The sequence below is a fragment of the Salvia splendens genome, chromosome 10 (assembly GCF_004379255.2).
Source record: "Salvia splendens isolate huo1 chromosome 10, SspV2, whole genome shotgun sequence".
In the NCBI taxonomy this organism is placed as follows: domain Eukaryota; kingdom Viridiplantae; phylum Streptophyta; class Magnoliopsida; order Lamiales; family Lamiaceae; genus Salvia; species Salvia splendens.
This window is the reverse complement of record NC_056041.1, coordinates 380,448-394,529: the sequence shown is the minus strand read 5'-3', so window position 1 is coordinate 394,529 and position 14,082 is coordinate 380,448. Positions and strand designations below refer to the sequence as shown.

The 14,082-nt window shown below is 38.5% G+C and overlaps 3 protein-coding genes, 1 long non-coding RNA gene and 1 other non-coding gene across 12 annotated transcripts; 4 read left to right on the top strand and 1 right to left on the bottom strand.

The window, feature by feature from the left end:
* Positions 1-1,410: 1,410 nt before the first annotated feature.
* On the top strand, positions 1,411-5,302 carry LOC121753096. Of its 2 annotated transcripts, XM_042148266.1 has the most exons (3): positions 1,411-1,586; positions 1,697-1,739; positions 2,781-5,302. In XM_042148266.1, the coding sequence occupies exon 3, from the start codon at positions 3,049-3,051 to the stop codon at positions 5,020-5,022; it is 1,974 nt and encodes a 657-aa protein (XP_042004200.1). In that variant the 5' UTR covers positions 1,411-1,586; positions 1,697-1,739; positions 2,781-3,048; the 3' UTR covers positions 5,023-5,302. The 2 variants fall into 2 exon arrangements, with proteins under 2 accessions (XP_042004200.1, XP_042004199.1); XM_042148265.1 differs by lacking the exon at positions 1,697-1,739.
* A 110-nt stretch (positions 5,303-5,412) lies between these two features.
* LOC121753097 (aluminum-activated malate transporter 9-like) lies at positions 5,413-9,454 on the bottom strand. 3 transcript variants are annotated; one of them, XR_006040344.1, is made up of 7 exons: positions 8,229-9,454; positions 7,983-8,123; positions 7,625-7,894; positions 7,386-7,525; positions 7,126-7,272; positions 6,003-6,672; positions 5,413-5,859 (listed from the first exon to the last, which is right to left on the bottom strand). XR_006040344.1 is itself a non-coding variant. In XM_042148268.1 (6 exons), exons 1-6 carry the CDS (start codon positions 8,518-8,520, stop codon positions 6,064-6,066), a joined length of 1,599 nt encoding a protein of 532 aa, XP_042004202.1. In that variant the 5' UTR covers positions 8,521-9,454; the 3' UTR covers positions 5,957-6,063. The 3 variants fall into 3 exon arrangements, 2 of the variants coding, with proteins under 2 accessions (XP_042004202.1, XP_042004203.1); XM_042148268.1 differs by lacking the exon at positions 5,413-5,859 and having other exon boundaries at positions 5,957-6,672; XM_042148269.1 differs by lacking the exon at positions 5,413-5,859 and having other exon boundaries at positions 5,957-6,672; positions 7,198-7,272.
* Positions 6,541-9,904, top strand: LOC121753102. Of its 5 annotated transcripts, none has more exons than XR_006040349.1 (7): positions 6,541-6,681; positions 6,778-6,866; positions 7,144-7,377; positions 7,680-7,943; positions 8,016-8,140; positions 8,481-8,559; positions 9,470-9,904. It is a non-coding gene; the product is annotated as an uncharacterized LOC121753102 (long non-coding RNA). The 5 variants fall into 5 exon arrangements; XR_006040348.1 differs by having other exon boundaries at positions 7,442-7,943; XR_006040347.1 differs by lacking the exon at positions 7,144-7,377.
* On the top strand, positions 9,905-9,976 carry TRNAG-UCC. The gene has a single exon. It is a non-coding gene; the product is annotated as a tRNA-Gly (tRNA).
* Positions 9,977-10,048: 72 nt separating this feature from the next.
* Positions 10,049-13,496, top strand: LOC121753098. The gene is made up of 4 exons (XM_042148270.1): positions 10,049-10,499; positions 11,951-12,100; positions 12,495-12,566; positions 12,652-13,496. Exons 1-4 carry the CDS (start codon positions 10,269-10,271, stop codon positions 13,318-13,320), a joined length of 1,122 nt encoding a protein of 373 aa, XP_042004204.1. The 5' UTR covers positions 10,049-10,268; the 3' UTR covers positions 13,321-13,496.
* The last annotated feature ends 586 nt before the right edge of the window (positions 13,497-14,082 follow it).

Sequence of the window (14,082 nt, the reverse complement as noted above, 5' to 3'; positions counted from 1 at the left end):
GTTTGGTTTGTGACAAATTTTACGAGTGAAAATTATTTTTTGGTAAGGGCGTAAGCCCTTCTCATACTACTCCACTACTTTTTGTTTCACAACTATAAAACTTGTTATCTTATACTATTAGAAGGTTAATTCCCGTGAATTAATGACAAACTAGTTATTTAGCCAAAAAATGATACTTTCACCTATCCCATATTAGTGCAGTATCGAGTGAAATGAGATGACAACAACTATAAAACTTGTTATTAATTTTTTTTAATTATTGATAAGTTTGTTCAAATTTTCACTAATAGTAACACTTGTATTAGTTTTCATCTCTATTTGTTATTTATTCTAACAATTTTAGATTAAAACTTAAATCCATTTATGACCAAAGCCATCACTAATAAATGAACTGAGTATTTAATTTTTAATGATTTTGGAATAGCAAAATAAATAAATAAATAAACAAATGGAAGCTGTTAATTAGAAGAGAGGGTGAGGCAGAAGCGGGGCCCACCAAGCGCACCTGGAGCGGTGACGAGCCGCTCATGCCACCAAAACTATTTTATTATTAATTTAATTCAACTATATACTATTATAAACGCGAAAGGGGGCAGCCGTAATATGCTACGAAAAGTCCAACGTCGTATCGCCACAAACCCCCCTACCTCCAACCTTGTCTTCCCAACCTTTCAATGCTTTCAAGTTTCACCTTCTAAACAACGTGAACAAAACAGATATCACAAAATATCGATTTTTCTAATCATATTTTATTTTGAATATCAACTTTTAATTGGTAGGACTACTATAAATATTAAAAGAAACATGATGAAAAATGCGATTAGTAAAGGAATAGTGAAATTATCATAGAATAAAATTTAGAGGAGATTCAACAACCCCCCCCCCCCCCCCCCCTCAAAAGTAGCTTTGTGATGGAGAAATCTTAATCCAATATTGTTTGTAAATAGTAATATAAATTTGTAAAGGTCAATGTCTACAAAATCTTGAAGAAAAATTATTTTTAAAATTTGAATGATCAATTAATTTTTTTTAATAATTTCATATGACCAAATTTCATTATCACCAAATTAATTACATGTTTGCAACACTATTTATTTATATTATCAAAATTTTATAACCGTCCTGAGATAATTGAGAATTTTCAAAATCGATAATTTTAAAAGAATAAAGAATAGACCATAATTAGATGAGCAGTGTATTTCATGTTAAGAGGAGTGCATAATTAGAGGGAAATTAATAATAAGTGCATTTTGCTAAATTAAGTAAGACGGCTTAAGCTGCGCCGTTTATTTGTAGCCTGCGCCTGCCGCGTCGATTGGCACTGTCCGTTGTTTAATTTTGAGAAATTACCAATTTTCCCACAGTCACTGTTCAGCCATATATATACATTTACTCGAAAATCAGCAAAATCACACTCCTCTCTCTCTCTCTCTCTCTCTCTCTCTCACCTCGCCGGCGCACGCCAAGCCCTAGTTCCCTCTTTCTCTCTTCACTGCACACAATCCCTCTCTATCGATTATTGGACAGATTCCGTATCTATACCCCGAGTTTTATTCTGCAGCTGAATTACCGATTAAATCCAGCAGGTAAGAAGAATTTGACCGATCTCCCAATTGCTGAATACTATTTCTGCTCTCGTGCGTCTGTGTTTCTCTTCCTGAAGCTGATTATTGATCGATCCCGTTTCTGATTTTAGCTCTGCTATCTGAATTTGTTGACATCTACAGTCGTTGCTACCGGTGCGTGTTTCGAATAGACTTATTGAAAATCATTTATCTTATTGTTTTTGTGGTGTGTCTTTTTTTCGCTGAATGGATTTATTTGTATAAGCGGGGATATCTGTTCTCTGATGCGTATTCCTTCTCAAAATAGATCTGCTTTGTTTTTTTTGAAATATTTATCTATATCCAACGATAAATTAGTAGTAATTCGATTTATAACTCTTTTCGATTTGGTATAGCGAGAATCGAGAAAATTGATAAAGAAAATTATTGTTTGCCGTCTACTTTAATTATGGATGCATCCTGGTTCTGTTCTCACCTTATTGCGCCTTTCACCTTGATTCATTTTCCCAACTGTCCAGCTTAAATGTGGATAATATGTTCTGCTGAGATCTTTGCTTATAGTCTAGGCTACCCCAAACAAAAGATAAAAAAGTTAGATAAGAAACTGGATAGAATCAATGACCAAGAGAAAAAGCCACTTTTGTTTGGTGTCAGATCGCTTTGCTTTATTACTGATTGATTGGTGGTTTGCGTACTCGAGATGACATAAAATGTATGGGTTCTTTGCTCTCTCTAAACAACATAAAATTGTTTATGTACTTTCGGGGTGATCTCTATGCATGTTGATGAATACTAAGTTAATTGGGGCCTCTGTTGATAACAAGATATATGACTATCATATATTCGTCCACTCTTCTTTATAGTACTATACGTATTCATGCTATGCCTTTTAAGACAAAATCACCAGATTATTACCCATGATATTCCAATTCAATCCATCTGTCTATTGTCTAAAAGTGGAAAATATTCCAGGAAATTGTTCTATTCTCAGTTAAAAATCCCTTCTAATTCTTTTGAGTAGAAAAAATGGCAATAATTTACTTCTTTTCTTTTAGGAAGTATTATGTCACCGATTGTACAAATTCCTTTGGAACTACCATAGTTAGGAAGTAATGTAGAAAATTGTGTGTGTTAGTTGCTATCTATTCAATGTAATTGATAGAACTCTGGGCCACAGTAATTTGTCCACCCACTAATATGATTTTTGTTGTACAGGATGACCTGCTGCGTTATGCACTTTCTGAAGTGAAATTCATCTGCAGTTTACATGTGTTGCTGCTGATAATTACAGAAAATTTGAACTTCTAACAGAGAATGGATCGCTGTGATACATCTGGATTCGTCAGTGGGGGTGCGGTGTACTCTTTCAGAGACATCTAACCTTTGTTTTGTATATAATTTCCTAATACCCGGAAGTCAGGCAGACTGTTCTTTGTGAATTGAGTCGTTAAAATAAGTGTGTTGGTACTTTAGTTATTTGGTCATGGATGCCAGATTCCACAATCTGGGTTCTGCTGCTAACCCTCAATCGGATGCGTTCAAGAATCCGTGCAGTCCCATCCAAATCAGAGGAACTGGAGCCAATGTTGTGTATGGCGCGGACACAACCCTACGACTTGATTCTCCTGGTCATGCAACCCCTTTTACATCTGCTCCAAAGGGGGTGAAACGAAAGTGGGGTATTGTAGGTGATCCAATGAATCAGCGAGGTGAGTCTCTGCTATGTCTCAACCTTGGTCATTCGTCAAGCTCGTCAGACAGTAAGGGGAGTACTGCAACTGCCTGCACTTCAATGTCTTCAGCCAAGGAAACTGAAGAGGAGTCTTCAATGGATATAGAGCTGGACTTCACTCTAAATCTAGGTGGTGATAAATCGTCAGCTGTAGAAAAATCAGCCAGCTCTAGTTTGGAATCACTGAACAAGTGGCCTAAGGTCGATCTGCAACTAAGCCTCTTCAGTCAGCCTGCTGTATCTGATATTACAACTGTTTATCCAAGTTCCTCTGTGCTGAAAAATGCTACCAAGATGGTTACCGACAATGGAGGTCTAAATGCAGATGAAGGATCACTTGAAAGTCCATTTTTCCCGTCACTGACTCCCCACAATGAGGAAAACATTTGCTTTCTAGACCAGTCAGGGCCAATGAAGACAACATCTCCAGGTCTCTCCTCGAGTGTAATTACAACACCAAAAAGCTCAGTCACCTGCACTTCCGGGATAACGCAATTACAACAGCAGCGTAGTAGTAGTACTAAACAATGTCAGTTTCAGGGATGTTTGAAGGGAGCAAGAGGAGCATCTGGTCTCTGTATTGCTCATGGTGGTGGTCGCAGGTGTCAGCGTACAGGATGCCATAAAGGAGCTGAGGGCCGAACTGCATTCTGCAAGGCTCATGGTGGTGGTCGCCGATGTGAGTTTTTAGGATGCACAAAAAGTGCTGAAGGACGTACAGATTTCTGTATAGCCCATGGTGGTGGCAGGCGATGCTCTCATGGGGGTTGCAGCCGGGCTGCTAGAGGCAAGTCCGGATTGTGCATTCGCCATGGTGGTGGCAAGAGATGCCAGAGAGAAAATTGCAAAAAGAGTGCGGAAGGCCTGTCTGGTCTATGCATCTCCCATGGAGGGGGTCGACGATGCCAGTATCCTGAATGCAACAAGGGAGCTCAAGGAAGTACTATGTTCTGTAAGGCACACGGTGGTGGAAAACGATGCACATATCTAGAGTGCAAAAAAGGTGCAGAAGGAAGCACCCCCTTCTGCAAAGGCCATGGTGGTGGAAAGCGATGCTCATTCGAAGGGGGTGGAATTTGCCCAAAAAGTGTGCATGGAGGGACCCTTTACTGTGTAGCACATGGGGGAGGTAAAAGGTGTGCTATCCCAGATTGCACCAAGAGCGCCAGGGGACGTACTGATTATTGTGTTCGCCATGGTGGTGGAAAGAGATGCAAATTTGAAGGCTGTGGTAAAAGTGCTCAGGGAAGCACTGATTTCTGCAAGGCCCATGGTGGAGGGAAAAGATGCACCTGGGGTCACCCTGGTTACGAGTTTGGGAAAGGTGATGCTCCTTGCAACACATTTGCTAGGGGTAAAACCGGACTGTGCGGGTCTCATGGTGGCTTGGTCCAGGATAAAAGGGTCCACGGTGGTGCAACCATAGGAATAACTGTTCCAGATTCTGTAACCAATCAATCAGTCTTCACAGTTGATGACATTGGGAAGATGGAGAACAGCTTGGTGACATCCACCAGCAGTTGGAGCTATTTTAGAGACCAGCAAGCACATCAGCATGTTGGAAGTAGTTCTTCAGCACGTAAGCTCCCAGAAGGAAGGGTGCACGGAGGGAATCTTATTGCAATGTTTGCAGGTGGTCCTAGTTTCAACTTTGCTAGAAGCAACCACACGGTTGATCCATCTGAGCCAGAGAAGTCCTTCATGACGCATCAGACGTGGATGTAAAGGCCCACCCGGACCTTCTTTCTTATATCTCCAAAGCAGTCTCACCAGATATGTATTATTAATTTCTCCATGAGAAACTAGTCTTTGTTTGTTTACCATAGTTGCAACTTAGGTGCATGTGTGCTAATAAGGGGAACTGAAACTGCTTCATTGTTGTTTAGTATTCTTTTTTATGTAAATACCTAAATGTGTTTGTCTCTCTCATTTAGTGGCCCGGATCAATGTTGTAGGGTCAAGCAGAGATTCTGTTGTAGCAATAAAGTTATGGTTTTATGCTTAATCGTTGTGAACTTCATAGTTTCTTGTTGTTAACTTGGCGTTTGTTTGAGAACTTAAGCTTCGAATCTGATTTGCCTCTGGATTATGTCAAGTGGGACGTAAATCAATTTCTTTCGGGAAAAACGTTATTTGTGTTTTTTGGAAAATGCTGGATATTGGGATTCCAAAACATGATTAACCGTTCTGGTTACTGTTCTTTTATAATTCCATCTCAAATCTGACTTTTGGGACTAATACTTGTGTAAGTAGTAAGTATGTATATATGATGAGGTTATTGGGAAATCTAGTTGTAGATTCGAGTTATCAGAAAATCTCATAATTCTGAATACTTTTTCTCAGTAGTGACGCTGACTTTTATGCCTCTTGCTAGAATCAACTTAATATAGATTCTTATGTTAATCTAGTAATGTTGGACAAGATGAAGCATTACACTAGATGGAAGGTGGAAATAAAATCTCTGCAAAGTAGTACTGATTCGAGCACAAAAGTAGGTTTCTTATTTTATTTTCCTTCCAATTATTCATAAAAAGAAGCTTCCCAATCACCTAGAGGCAGAACCTGATACCCAACACAAAGATCATATCAGAATATGCTAAAAAAAACTGATAAGAATCCACTTGTATGAAACCAACAGGATTTTACTCAACTAGGTAGGTAAAAGTTAAACTGATTGATTTTCATTTAGAATCCAATAACAATACCTTGTACATCAATATCAATACTGTATATGCTTTAATTAACAGATGTAACTATGTTTCCTACTTAGCGAGCCTCCTGCTCATATCTTGCCATCTTTGAGAGCTGATTGACTGCCTCAACCAAGTGGTCGAGCCGGGCCACAAACTCTATGAGCAGTGAGGTAAAAGTTGCAAGTGATAGAGTAGCAGTGCTCTCCAGTGCTTTCATCCTTGGAATGCAATCTGAACTGAAATTCCCTTCATCTTCAAAAGCATCGACTTCTCTTGATGGCCAGGAATGGAGCCTTCTTGATTGTTTTCTCATCGTCTCATGATAGGATTCTTCCTGCAGTGGTTGGGATGGGAGGTCAGAGCTGTGCTCGAGAAGCTTGTTGTCAAGATCACTCATGTGGCTTGACAGATTAGAGAAGGTCGACGACAGTGCATGAGAGAGCCTCGACTGTGCCTTAGATGAAGTATCTGGAGGGCCGTGATGAGATGTGAGGATGTACGAGTGCATATCAAGTGCGCGTTGGAGTGCTTCTGCAGAGCTATGGACCTTTATGAGGAGGCATGGTTTGAGGCTTCGTTGCATGTTAGATATGTCTGTTCCCAGACAACGAACTAGCTCTGCCGCCTCTCTTGCTGCATCTTCAATCTCTTTCTGGAACGCGATTCTCAGGCTATATGGTGCCTGGACACAGTGAGTAGAAGAAGCATGCCAGATTAAATGTGATTCTCTTTAGTTTTGCTTTTGACTAATAAATGCTAACTAAGTTCATACGTCTCGTCTTTGCAGAATATATCTATCATGAAACAGCTCATAGGAAATTCGCTCGCATTCTGATCCTGGTTACAAATATGATTCTGTGGAGAATAATTATAAAGGTAATCTATGTGCTGATTCTTTGCAAACTTTTCTGTTGTTTCAGCTAAGAAAACACCAAGAATTGCTACAAATACTGTGACTTAATGCTCTAGTCATTATTCTAAATAATGTGGAGTACTATAAAGTTTATTCTCTAGCTCACAAGCACCAGAATCACATAGTTTTTGTTTAATTTATTTAAATACTAATAGAGAAATGCCTTGTTTAGTTTTGACAGCATTTCTGCATAAACAATCCTAGATGATAAGTCTTACAGACCTGAATTTCTGAATGTAGAACACCATGAAGAGCCATGACCTCATATGTACAATATCTGAGGACTGCACCCACCTTCACATATTCTGACCATGGATAAAAGATGTGGACGAACCTACCATGGGGTGGCTCCCATTTCGCCGAACTTGCCTGAAAAATAAATAAATAAATAAATAAAGACAAACAAATGATAACACAATCATCTTCCTGTGTTGAATGACTCTGGAATTTGTATCAATCCTCATAAAGATAGTGGTGAGTACCAGTGATTCTATTTTTGCCGAGGTGTTTAATATGGATCGACATTTTCGATATGCAGGTTCATCAGGAAAGTCGTCCATCACAGTCTTTGTAAACTCGGGATGTTGGCATCCATCATCTTTTAGATACTTCCCCACACACTCTGAAAATCACTTGATGAAATGAGAAAGCAAATATCATGCATCACTGAAATTTGATTTATTCTAGAATATTATCGATGCAATATTATCGAATTCTGTACCTTGAAGAGCATCAGCCAGAGAGGTGAAGTGGCTAACAATCTCCTTGTGCAACAGTTCCCCAGCCCATATAGGAAAGATGAGCACATTGACTGCAACTGCAACTATAGCTCCAATAGCAATCGAGTAGAGACGGTCCATGGCTGTCATGATGGGGTTCCCCATACGATATCCAGAAACTATGATCAAACAGTAGGTAAAAAGTATGACTCGAAATCCATACTCATATGGCACTAAAGATGGCCACAGCTTCATAAATGATGTCACAGTTCCTGTGTCATTCAACAAGGTGGCTTAGTAGTAAGCAGGCAGAAAACCGAGGTTTGGGATTTCAGATTTAGCAAGATTTTCTCTTCTTACCAACTATGAAGATGCTGAAACCAATTATAACAGGTTCAGCAGTTTGTCCTGACTTCAAGGCTAACTCTGCTATGACGATGGCCAAGGCTCCAGCGAGCAGGCTGCCTAGTGCTCGGTTGAATCCTCTATTAAAAGTTGCACCTTCACACATAATGCCAGTGAGTTTATCGTTCAAATTCTCTGCTGTAGCATATATTAAACTGTAATTGTGTATGTATTATGCATAGTAGTTTTGCATGCACGTACCGACGGTGTACTCAAACATGATGGCAACGGTGAGGATAGACCAGATAATGCTGGCACCGAAAACTTGGTAAGGCGCTCGGCATAGTATCAGAAGAGATACTAGAAGAACTGCAAGCCCCACTTTAAGCGAAAACGTCACTCTGTTGGTGTCTTCTTTGCAAAACTCCCACACTTCCAGAATGAAGCTTTTGCAGCTGTATTTCTCAGCAATTTTCTTGCTAGCTTCTGATCCTTTTTTTTCTTTGCTGATAGGAGGCATGTTGATCTCAATGCTACCTTTCGCCCCATTCATTCTCCAAACAAATGTTTGTTGGAAATCAGGGACGACGAGGTGAGTGAAAATGGCAGAGATGAATGTGATTTAAAGAGCAGGATTCGGTCTAAGTGGTTGATGCATGGAAAAGTAGAATAATACAGAAATAATAGATAGAAAGATAGAGCTAAACACTTGGATAAAAAGATGCTTAAACCTCAATAATGTTGCACAAATGGAGAATTAGAATCTAATAGGCTATTGCAGACCTTGCATGCTTCATTGTCTATGCTCTGCATAATATCTTTCTTATGTCATTCTTAATGAAAAGAAACACCATTGACATCATATATAGTAGCTGATTTCACAGATCATGACAAAATGGAGTGTTTTTTTTCCATGCTTTGCTTTCTAATTTTAAGATGCAGATGCTGCAAAATTGTCAGGTCATTACATGTTTCATTTCCTTATTTATCAAATTAGTTTAACCTAGAAAATACAGTGAAAATATCTAAAACTAGGGCTATTGTTTGCAAGTAGTTGTAATCATAGAAATTGGAATATGTTTCATTCCCTCAACAACACTTCTTTTGTCCAAGCATTTGAAGCTCTCCCCTTACATTTGTGTTTTAATCCTATCCTCACAATAATTCTACATTCGAACCTATTCTTACGTGTTATCCGGTTTGTGAGAGATGCTATTATTAGATATATTCCTAGAAATAATTGAATATGAGCACATATTCACTAAAAGAACTGATAATGAAATGTTGGTGAAGAGTATGGAGATATGATTTTGACTACAGATAGGGGATGTATGATGCATGCTTCTTGTTCTGTTATAGATCTGAAGCATTTGGTATATTTTTCATGAATTTGTTTTTGAATTGAACACATTGTGTTGATTGTAATAATTGAGGCATCAGATACATATGATGAGGCATCGTCTTGATTTTGGGCTGACTAACCACACAACACAACACAACAGGACATATTCTGCTGTTACCAAACAGACTCCCCCCAGCTTCTCCAAACTACAAAGCAGCATCAAGAAACCAAAACCACACTGTATGCTAAAATGGGACTGTGATGATGATATTCTTTCAACTCCGGCTTACTGTCAGGGCAAAGAAACAGACTTGTTACGCTGTCTTGTTTGCGCGTTGAATGTGCATTAACCGCAGCTTCATGCATCAGCTTTTCAGCAATTGGTTCCATTGTATTCCTCACCACAATTCACATATATTCATGCATATGTTACAATATTCCAGCCAATATGTAATTCATTTTGCACTAGTATTTTTCTGGTTACTCCAGAACTTTTTGTTTGGACAAAAAGAGGAAAAAAGTAGTGCTACTTTATGTCAAATGTCAAATGTCAAATGTCAAATGTAAATAAGAATAGCAACAAATGGTTGAAGAAGCGTTTGTAGTCCAACGGTTAGGATAATTGCCTTCCAAGCAATAGACCCAGGTTCGACTCCCTGCAAACGCAGCATATAAGTACTTTATTTTATTTTACTACAAATTTTAAACTAAAGGTTATTTGTGTATATTGGCTGGCACTGTCCGAAAAGTCCAAAATTCAAACTGTTAAATTCTCTCTAATCCGAAAAGTCTCTGATTCGCATTATATCAAGATGACTGTTTTGATTTACTAATATGATATCTAGAATTCAGATTATAGTGAATCCAATAATAGATTCTTCTCCATCGACAGACAAACCAACAAAGAAATCGGGAAATTTTATTTAGGGTTTCTGTGCTCTGCAAAATGCTCCAAACACATGGTTGCGATTTCCTTCTCCGTCCCTAAAATTAGGGCTTTTAATCACCAGCGCAACCCTAATCTGATGCTGAGTTCAAATTGCGTTCACTCTCTACCTCAGCGCCATCAAATCCCTCAGCTCCCAGTCTCCAGTCCCAGATTTAGGGCATCGAAACTCACCGGTAAATCTCTGTTTGCTCCTGCGCTGAGCTTTCGGGTTTCGGAAACCCATTCCCGCTTCTCAACTAAGGTAAATAGTGTTTGGTGATAAGATGAGAATTATGGTACATTTGGGGTCGAATGTGTTTGGTGATTTGATGGATTGTCAAATTTTGGTTTTTCTCAGTGAAATGATTTATTTGTCTTTATGTGTGAGATTATCTGTTTGCGCGTTGGTTATGGAACTCATCGTGTGATTTAAGGCGAAGTTATGTTATTCAAGTCAATGGTCATGTGAGATGTTTATAGCTTATTTTATGTGATTGAACTGATGCTGCTCATAAAAAGCTAATCTTTAACTATAATTACAGGATTGTGCATAGTTATACATGTGTCTGACGGCAACAATCTTGTTATCTGTGGATGTAGTTTTGTATTTGTCGGGCTTCATGCCTTTTTAGATTATATCAGAACACTTTATACTTATTAGTACTTTGTTTTCCATCAACTTAGATCTTCATCAGCAATATATGTTGTCTTGTACTATTTGATGGTGTCTTTGATGATTGTGGAAATTCTCAGACCTCGCCTCCTCCTAAATACAAAGTCATTTGTGTGGCATACACCATTACACAGTGAACCCTGTATAGACGTATAGTTCCATAATTGCAAAAATATCACTAGTAATAATCGGTCTTTATTTAGCCTTTGTGGTTGTTAGATATGGTGATAAAGTCTGGCATGACTCAGGAGTCTTTAGTCTGGCATGACTCAGGAGTCTTTACTGTCTATACTGAACTTTAGTGAGGTGTGCTTGTCTGGGTTGCAAATTCAGTGGTACAAATTTGGCATTGCTAAAAATCTTGACATTTGGGTTGCAAATAGTTGTGAATAAAGTATTTCACGGGATAGGAGGCTGTATAGAGAAAACAAATCATGATTCATGAAGGGAAGATGGTGCCACCTCCAGAAAGAACTATACACAATTGTCTTGATTATTTTAATGCTATAATTAAGTAAATATAGACAATAATTTCAGTTAAAACTCAGTGGAGGTGGCAAACCAACTTAAGTCTCAAGAGAGATAACCCAATTCAGTTAACTGCTAATGATCATACTGGCTATTGAATGTTTATGACAGTAGATTCTCCTTTTACAATAAAATAAATAATCTCATAAAATTCAGTTTTGACTTCCACTCCATGTGTGTTTGCATAGCTATTTTAGCAGAGAATAGTACTCCCTTCATCCCACTTGAAGTGTCTCATTTCTTTTGGGTACGGGTATTAAGAAAAAGGTGATTAGAGTATAAAGTGCATTGGCCCGCATGTGTTTTTAGAGGGAGAGAGAAAAGTCAAAGGCAATTACACAACTAATTACACAGTTAACAGCGCTTATTGTTTCCTAAAATGGAATGAGACACTTGCAATGAGATAACTCAAAAAGGAAAGTGAGACTTTCAATTTCCTTGTGAAGTAGTGCTTAATGCAATGAACGTAATTGCTATTTTTATGTATTTCACTTGGTTTCTTTGTGTTTTAGAAATGGAAGATCTCGTGTTTTCGGCATGAAGAATCGTCTCCCGATTCTCCAAATTCAGAGTCTGCTGGTGAACTCCTGCATGAGCCAGAGAAGTCAGAGATTAATACACCATCTGTCGAAAAAAGAAGTTGGGGTACACGTCTAAAAGAGGTTAGGGCTCCTTTCCCTTGTTTTATGGTTCTTGGCTTTGGAGATAATTATCCGGTTACGAGTGCTGATTGGCATTGAGAACCTGACCGCGTTTTATCTCTATTATGGTAAAACCTTTCCTCATTTAGATGCTTATGTTGAATGAATAGGAAATAGATTATTTTTGTATGGTAAATTATAAAAACATTGCTAAGCCCTGAACTTACCTAGATCTGTTAACCTAGGAAATGGGAAGGGTAATAATGAAATTCTGGTGCACTTATTACGATTTCAATTGCAACTTCCAGTCATTTCCATTTTTGAGTTTTGACATCCGAGACCCTCTAGGATGGTCCTTGAATTCTAAATCCTATTTCTTTTTATTAAAAATTACATTTTGGCATTCATTTTATAGGCTGTAGATGCACTGTTTCAAGTGATTGGGAAACCTTGGACTGTACCATGGACTGCAGAGACCATCCTACAGGTAGGTTCATAAAATAATTTTGTGCGACACATAAAATGGGAGGAGCGAAAAATAATATTGTGGCTTCATTACACTGGTGACATAGGTAACACTGCTCTGGATATTGTCATTCTGGTTTGTGGGGTCATGGTTGATTCCATTTGGGGCTCATATTGTTGGCTTCAGCAAGGAATCACTGACGTTTAGAGGACAGGCATTATTCAGCCTTCTAACTGACGTGACCGAAGGTCTAGCTGGAATTCTAATTCTTCACCGCTGCCTGTCACGTTTCCGTCCCCTCCCATCCGATTGGTTCAAGTTCAGCCTAAAAGGGAACTGGATGTTCGATGTATTGCTCGGATGCTTCATGTTCCCATTGGTCAACCGCCTCTCACAATTCAACCTTGATTTGCTGCCCGTACTTCCCTCTACTCCCATCACCCTGTCCAGTGTAGAGCAGTCGATAATGGCCAGAGACCCGATCGCAATGTCTCTCTATGCACTGGTGCTCGTGGTGTGCGCGCCTCTGTGGGAAGAGATTGTGTTCCGGGGCTTCCTCCTGTCGTCTCTCACAAAATACATGCCAGTATGGTCCTCGATCTTAATGAGCTCCGTCGCGTTTGCATTAGCACATTTCAATGTACAAAGAATGCTACCGCTTATTTTTCTTGGGGTGGTGATGGGTGTGACGTATTCGAGGTCGAGGAATCTGCTGCCGTCCATGCTCCTACACAGTTTGTGGAATGGCTTCGTGTTCTTGGATCTCATGAAGTGAAATGCCTCATTTCTTTCACCATTCTATAACTAGTTGACAAAGAATTCATTCTTGGCCAATCTGAATCATGGACTGCATTACTACTTCTGTTGTAAGAATAAGTATCAATCTTTTTTTATTGCATTTTTGTAAATTATTATTCAGGTTTTAGTTTCATTATCTTCTCCTGTGCTCAAGGCTTGCTTCATTTCTTTTTCCTAATATTTCTTGTAGAAATTATCTTGCGGTTGACCAAAAAATATTAATAATTGGGAAGTCTAAATTAGTTGAAGGAACACTTTCCCAGATTAGTAATTTCATATTTAGGGAGTATAAATCTAGAAGCAACACTTTCCCAGAGTAATTTCTGTCAGTACACTTCATTTTATAAGTTCAATGCAGTTGGATCGGATCTACTTAATTCACCTTCAGCTGTAACATTTATAAGAATTTTAATGCTATATCAAATTAAAACTCATTATGCTGAATCAGTTGAATTGCGATTAACTTTCTAGTTATATTTCCTTCAAAACACACGAGCGTATAGTTGAATCGTGTTGATTTGTATTGTTATCGTATTGTGTCAAAGTGAACAAATATGTTGTATTATATCGTGTTTGAGTTATAACTTGAGAGAGAATTTTCTTAATATGTCCTGTTCAAATTTGAATATAGGAGGTTAGGTTAAGTTAGGACTCAAAATTCAGATTGTAAATATTGTGAGTGAGTTTAAACAATGTAGCCGGAATCATCGAGATATTTACATATAAAACAAACCGTAAA

Bases quoted from the DNA above. Each gene is read 5' to 3' on its own strand.
- LOC121753096 (XM_042148265.1), top strand. From the start codon at position 3,049: ATGGATGCCAGATTCCACAATCTGGGTTCTGCTGCTAACCCTCAATCG.
- LOC121753098 (XM_042148270.1), top strand. From the start codon at position 10,269: ATGGTTGCGATTTCCTTCTCCGTCCCTAAAATTAGGGCTTTTAATCAC. The intron at 12,101-12,494 runs GTTAGGGCTCCT...TTCATTTTATAG, and splicing joins GGGGTACACGTCTAAAAGAG to GCTGTAGATGCACTGTTTCA. The intron at 12,567-12,651 runs GTAGGTTCATAA...CTGGTGACATAG, and splicing joins CTGCAGAGACCATCCTACAG to GTAACACTGCTCTGGATATT.
- LOC121753097 (XM_042148268.1), bottom strand. From the start codon at position 8,520: ATGAATGGGGCGAAAGGTAGCATTGAGATCAACATGCCTCCTATCAGC. The intron at 8,124-8,228 runs GTACGTGCATGC...TTATGTGTGAAG, and splicing joins CATGTTTGAGTACACCGTCG to GTGCAACTTTTAATAGAGGA. The intron at 7,273-7,385 runs GTACTCACCACT...TTTATTTTTCAG, and splicing joins CGGCAAAAATAGAATCACTG to GCAAGTTCGGCGAAATGGGA.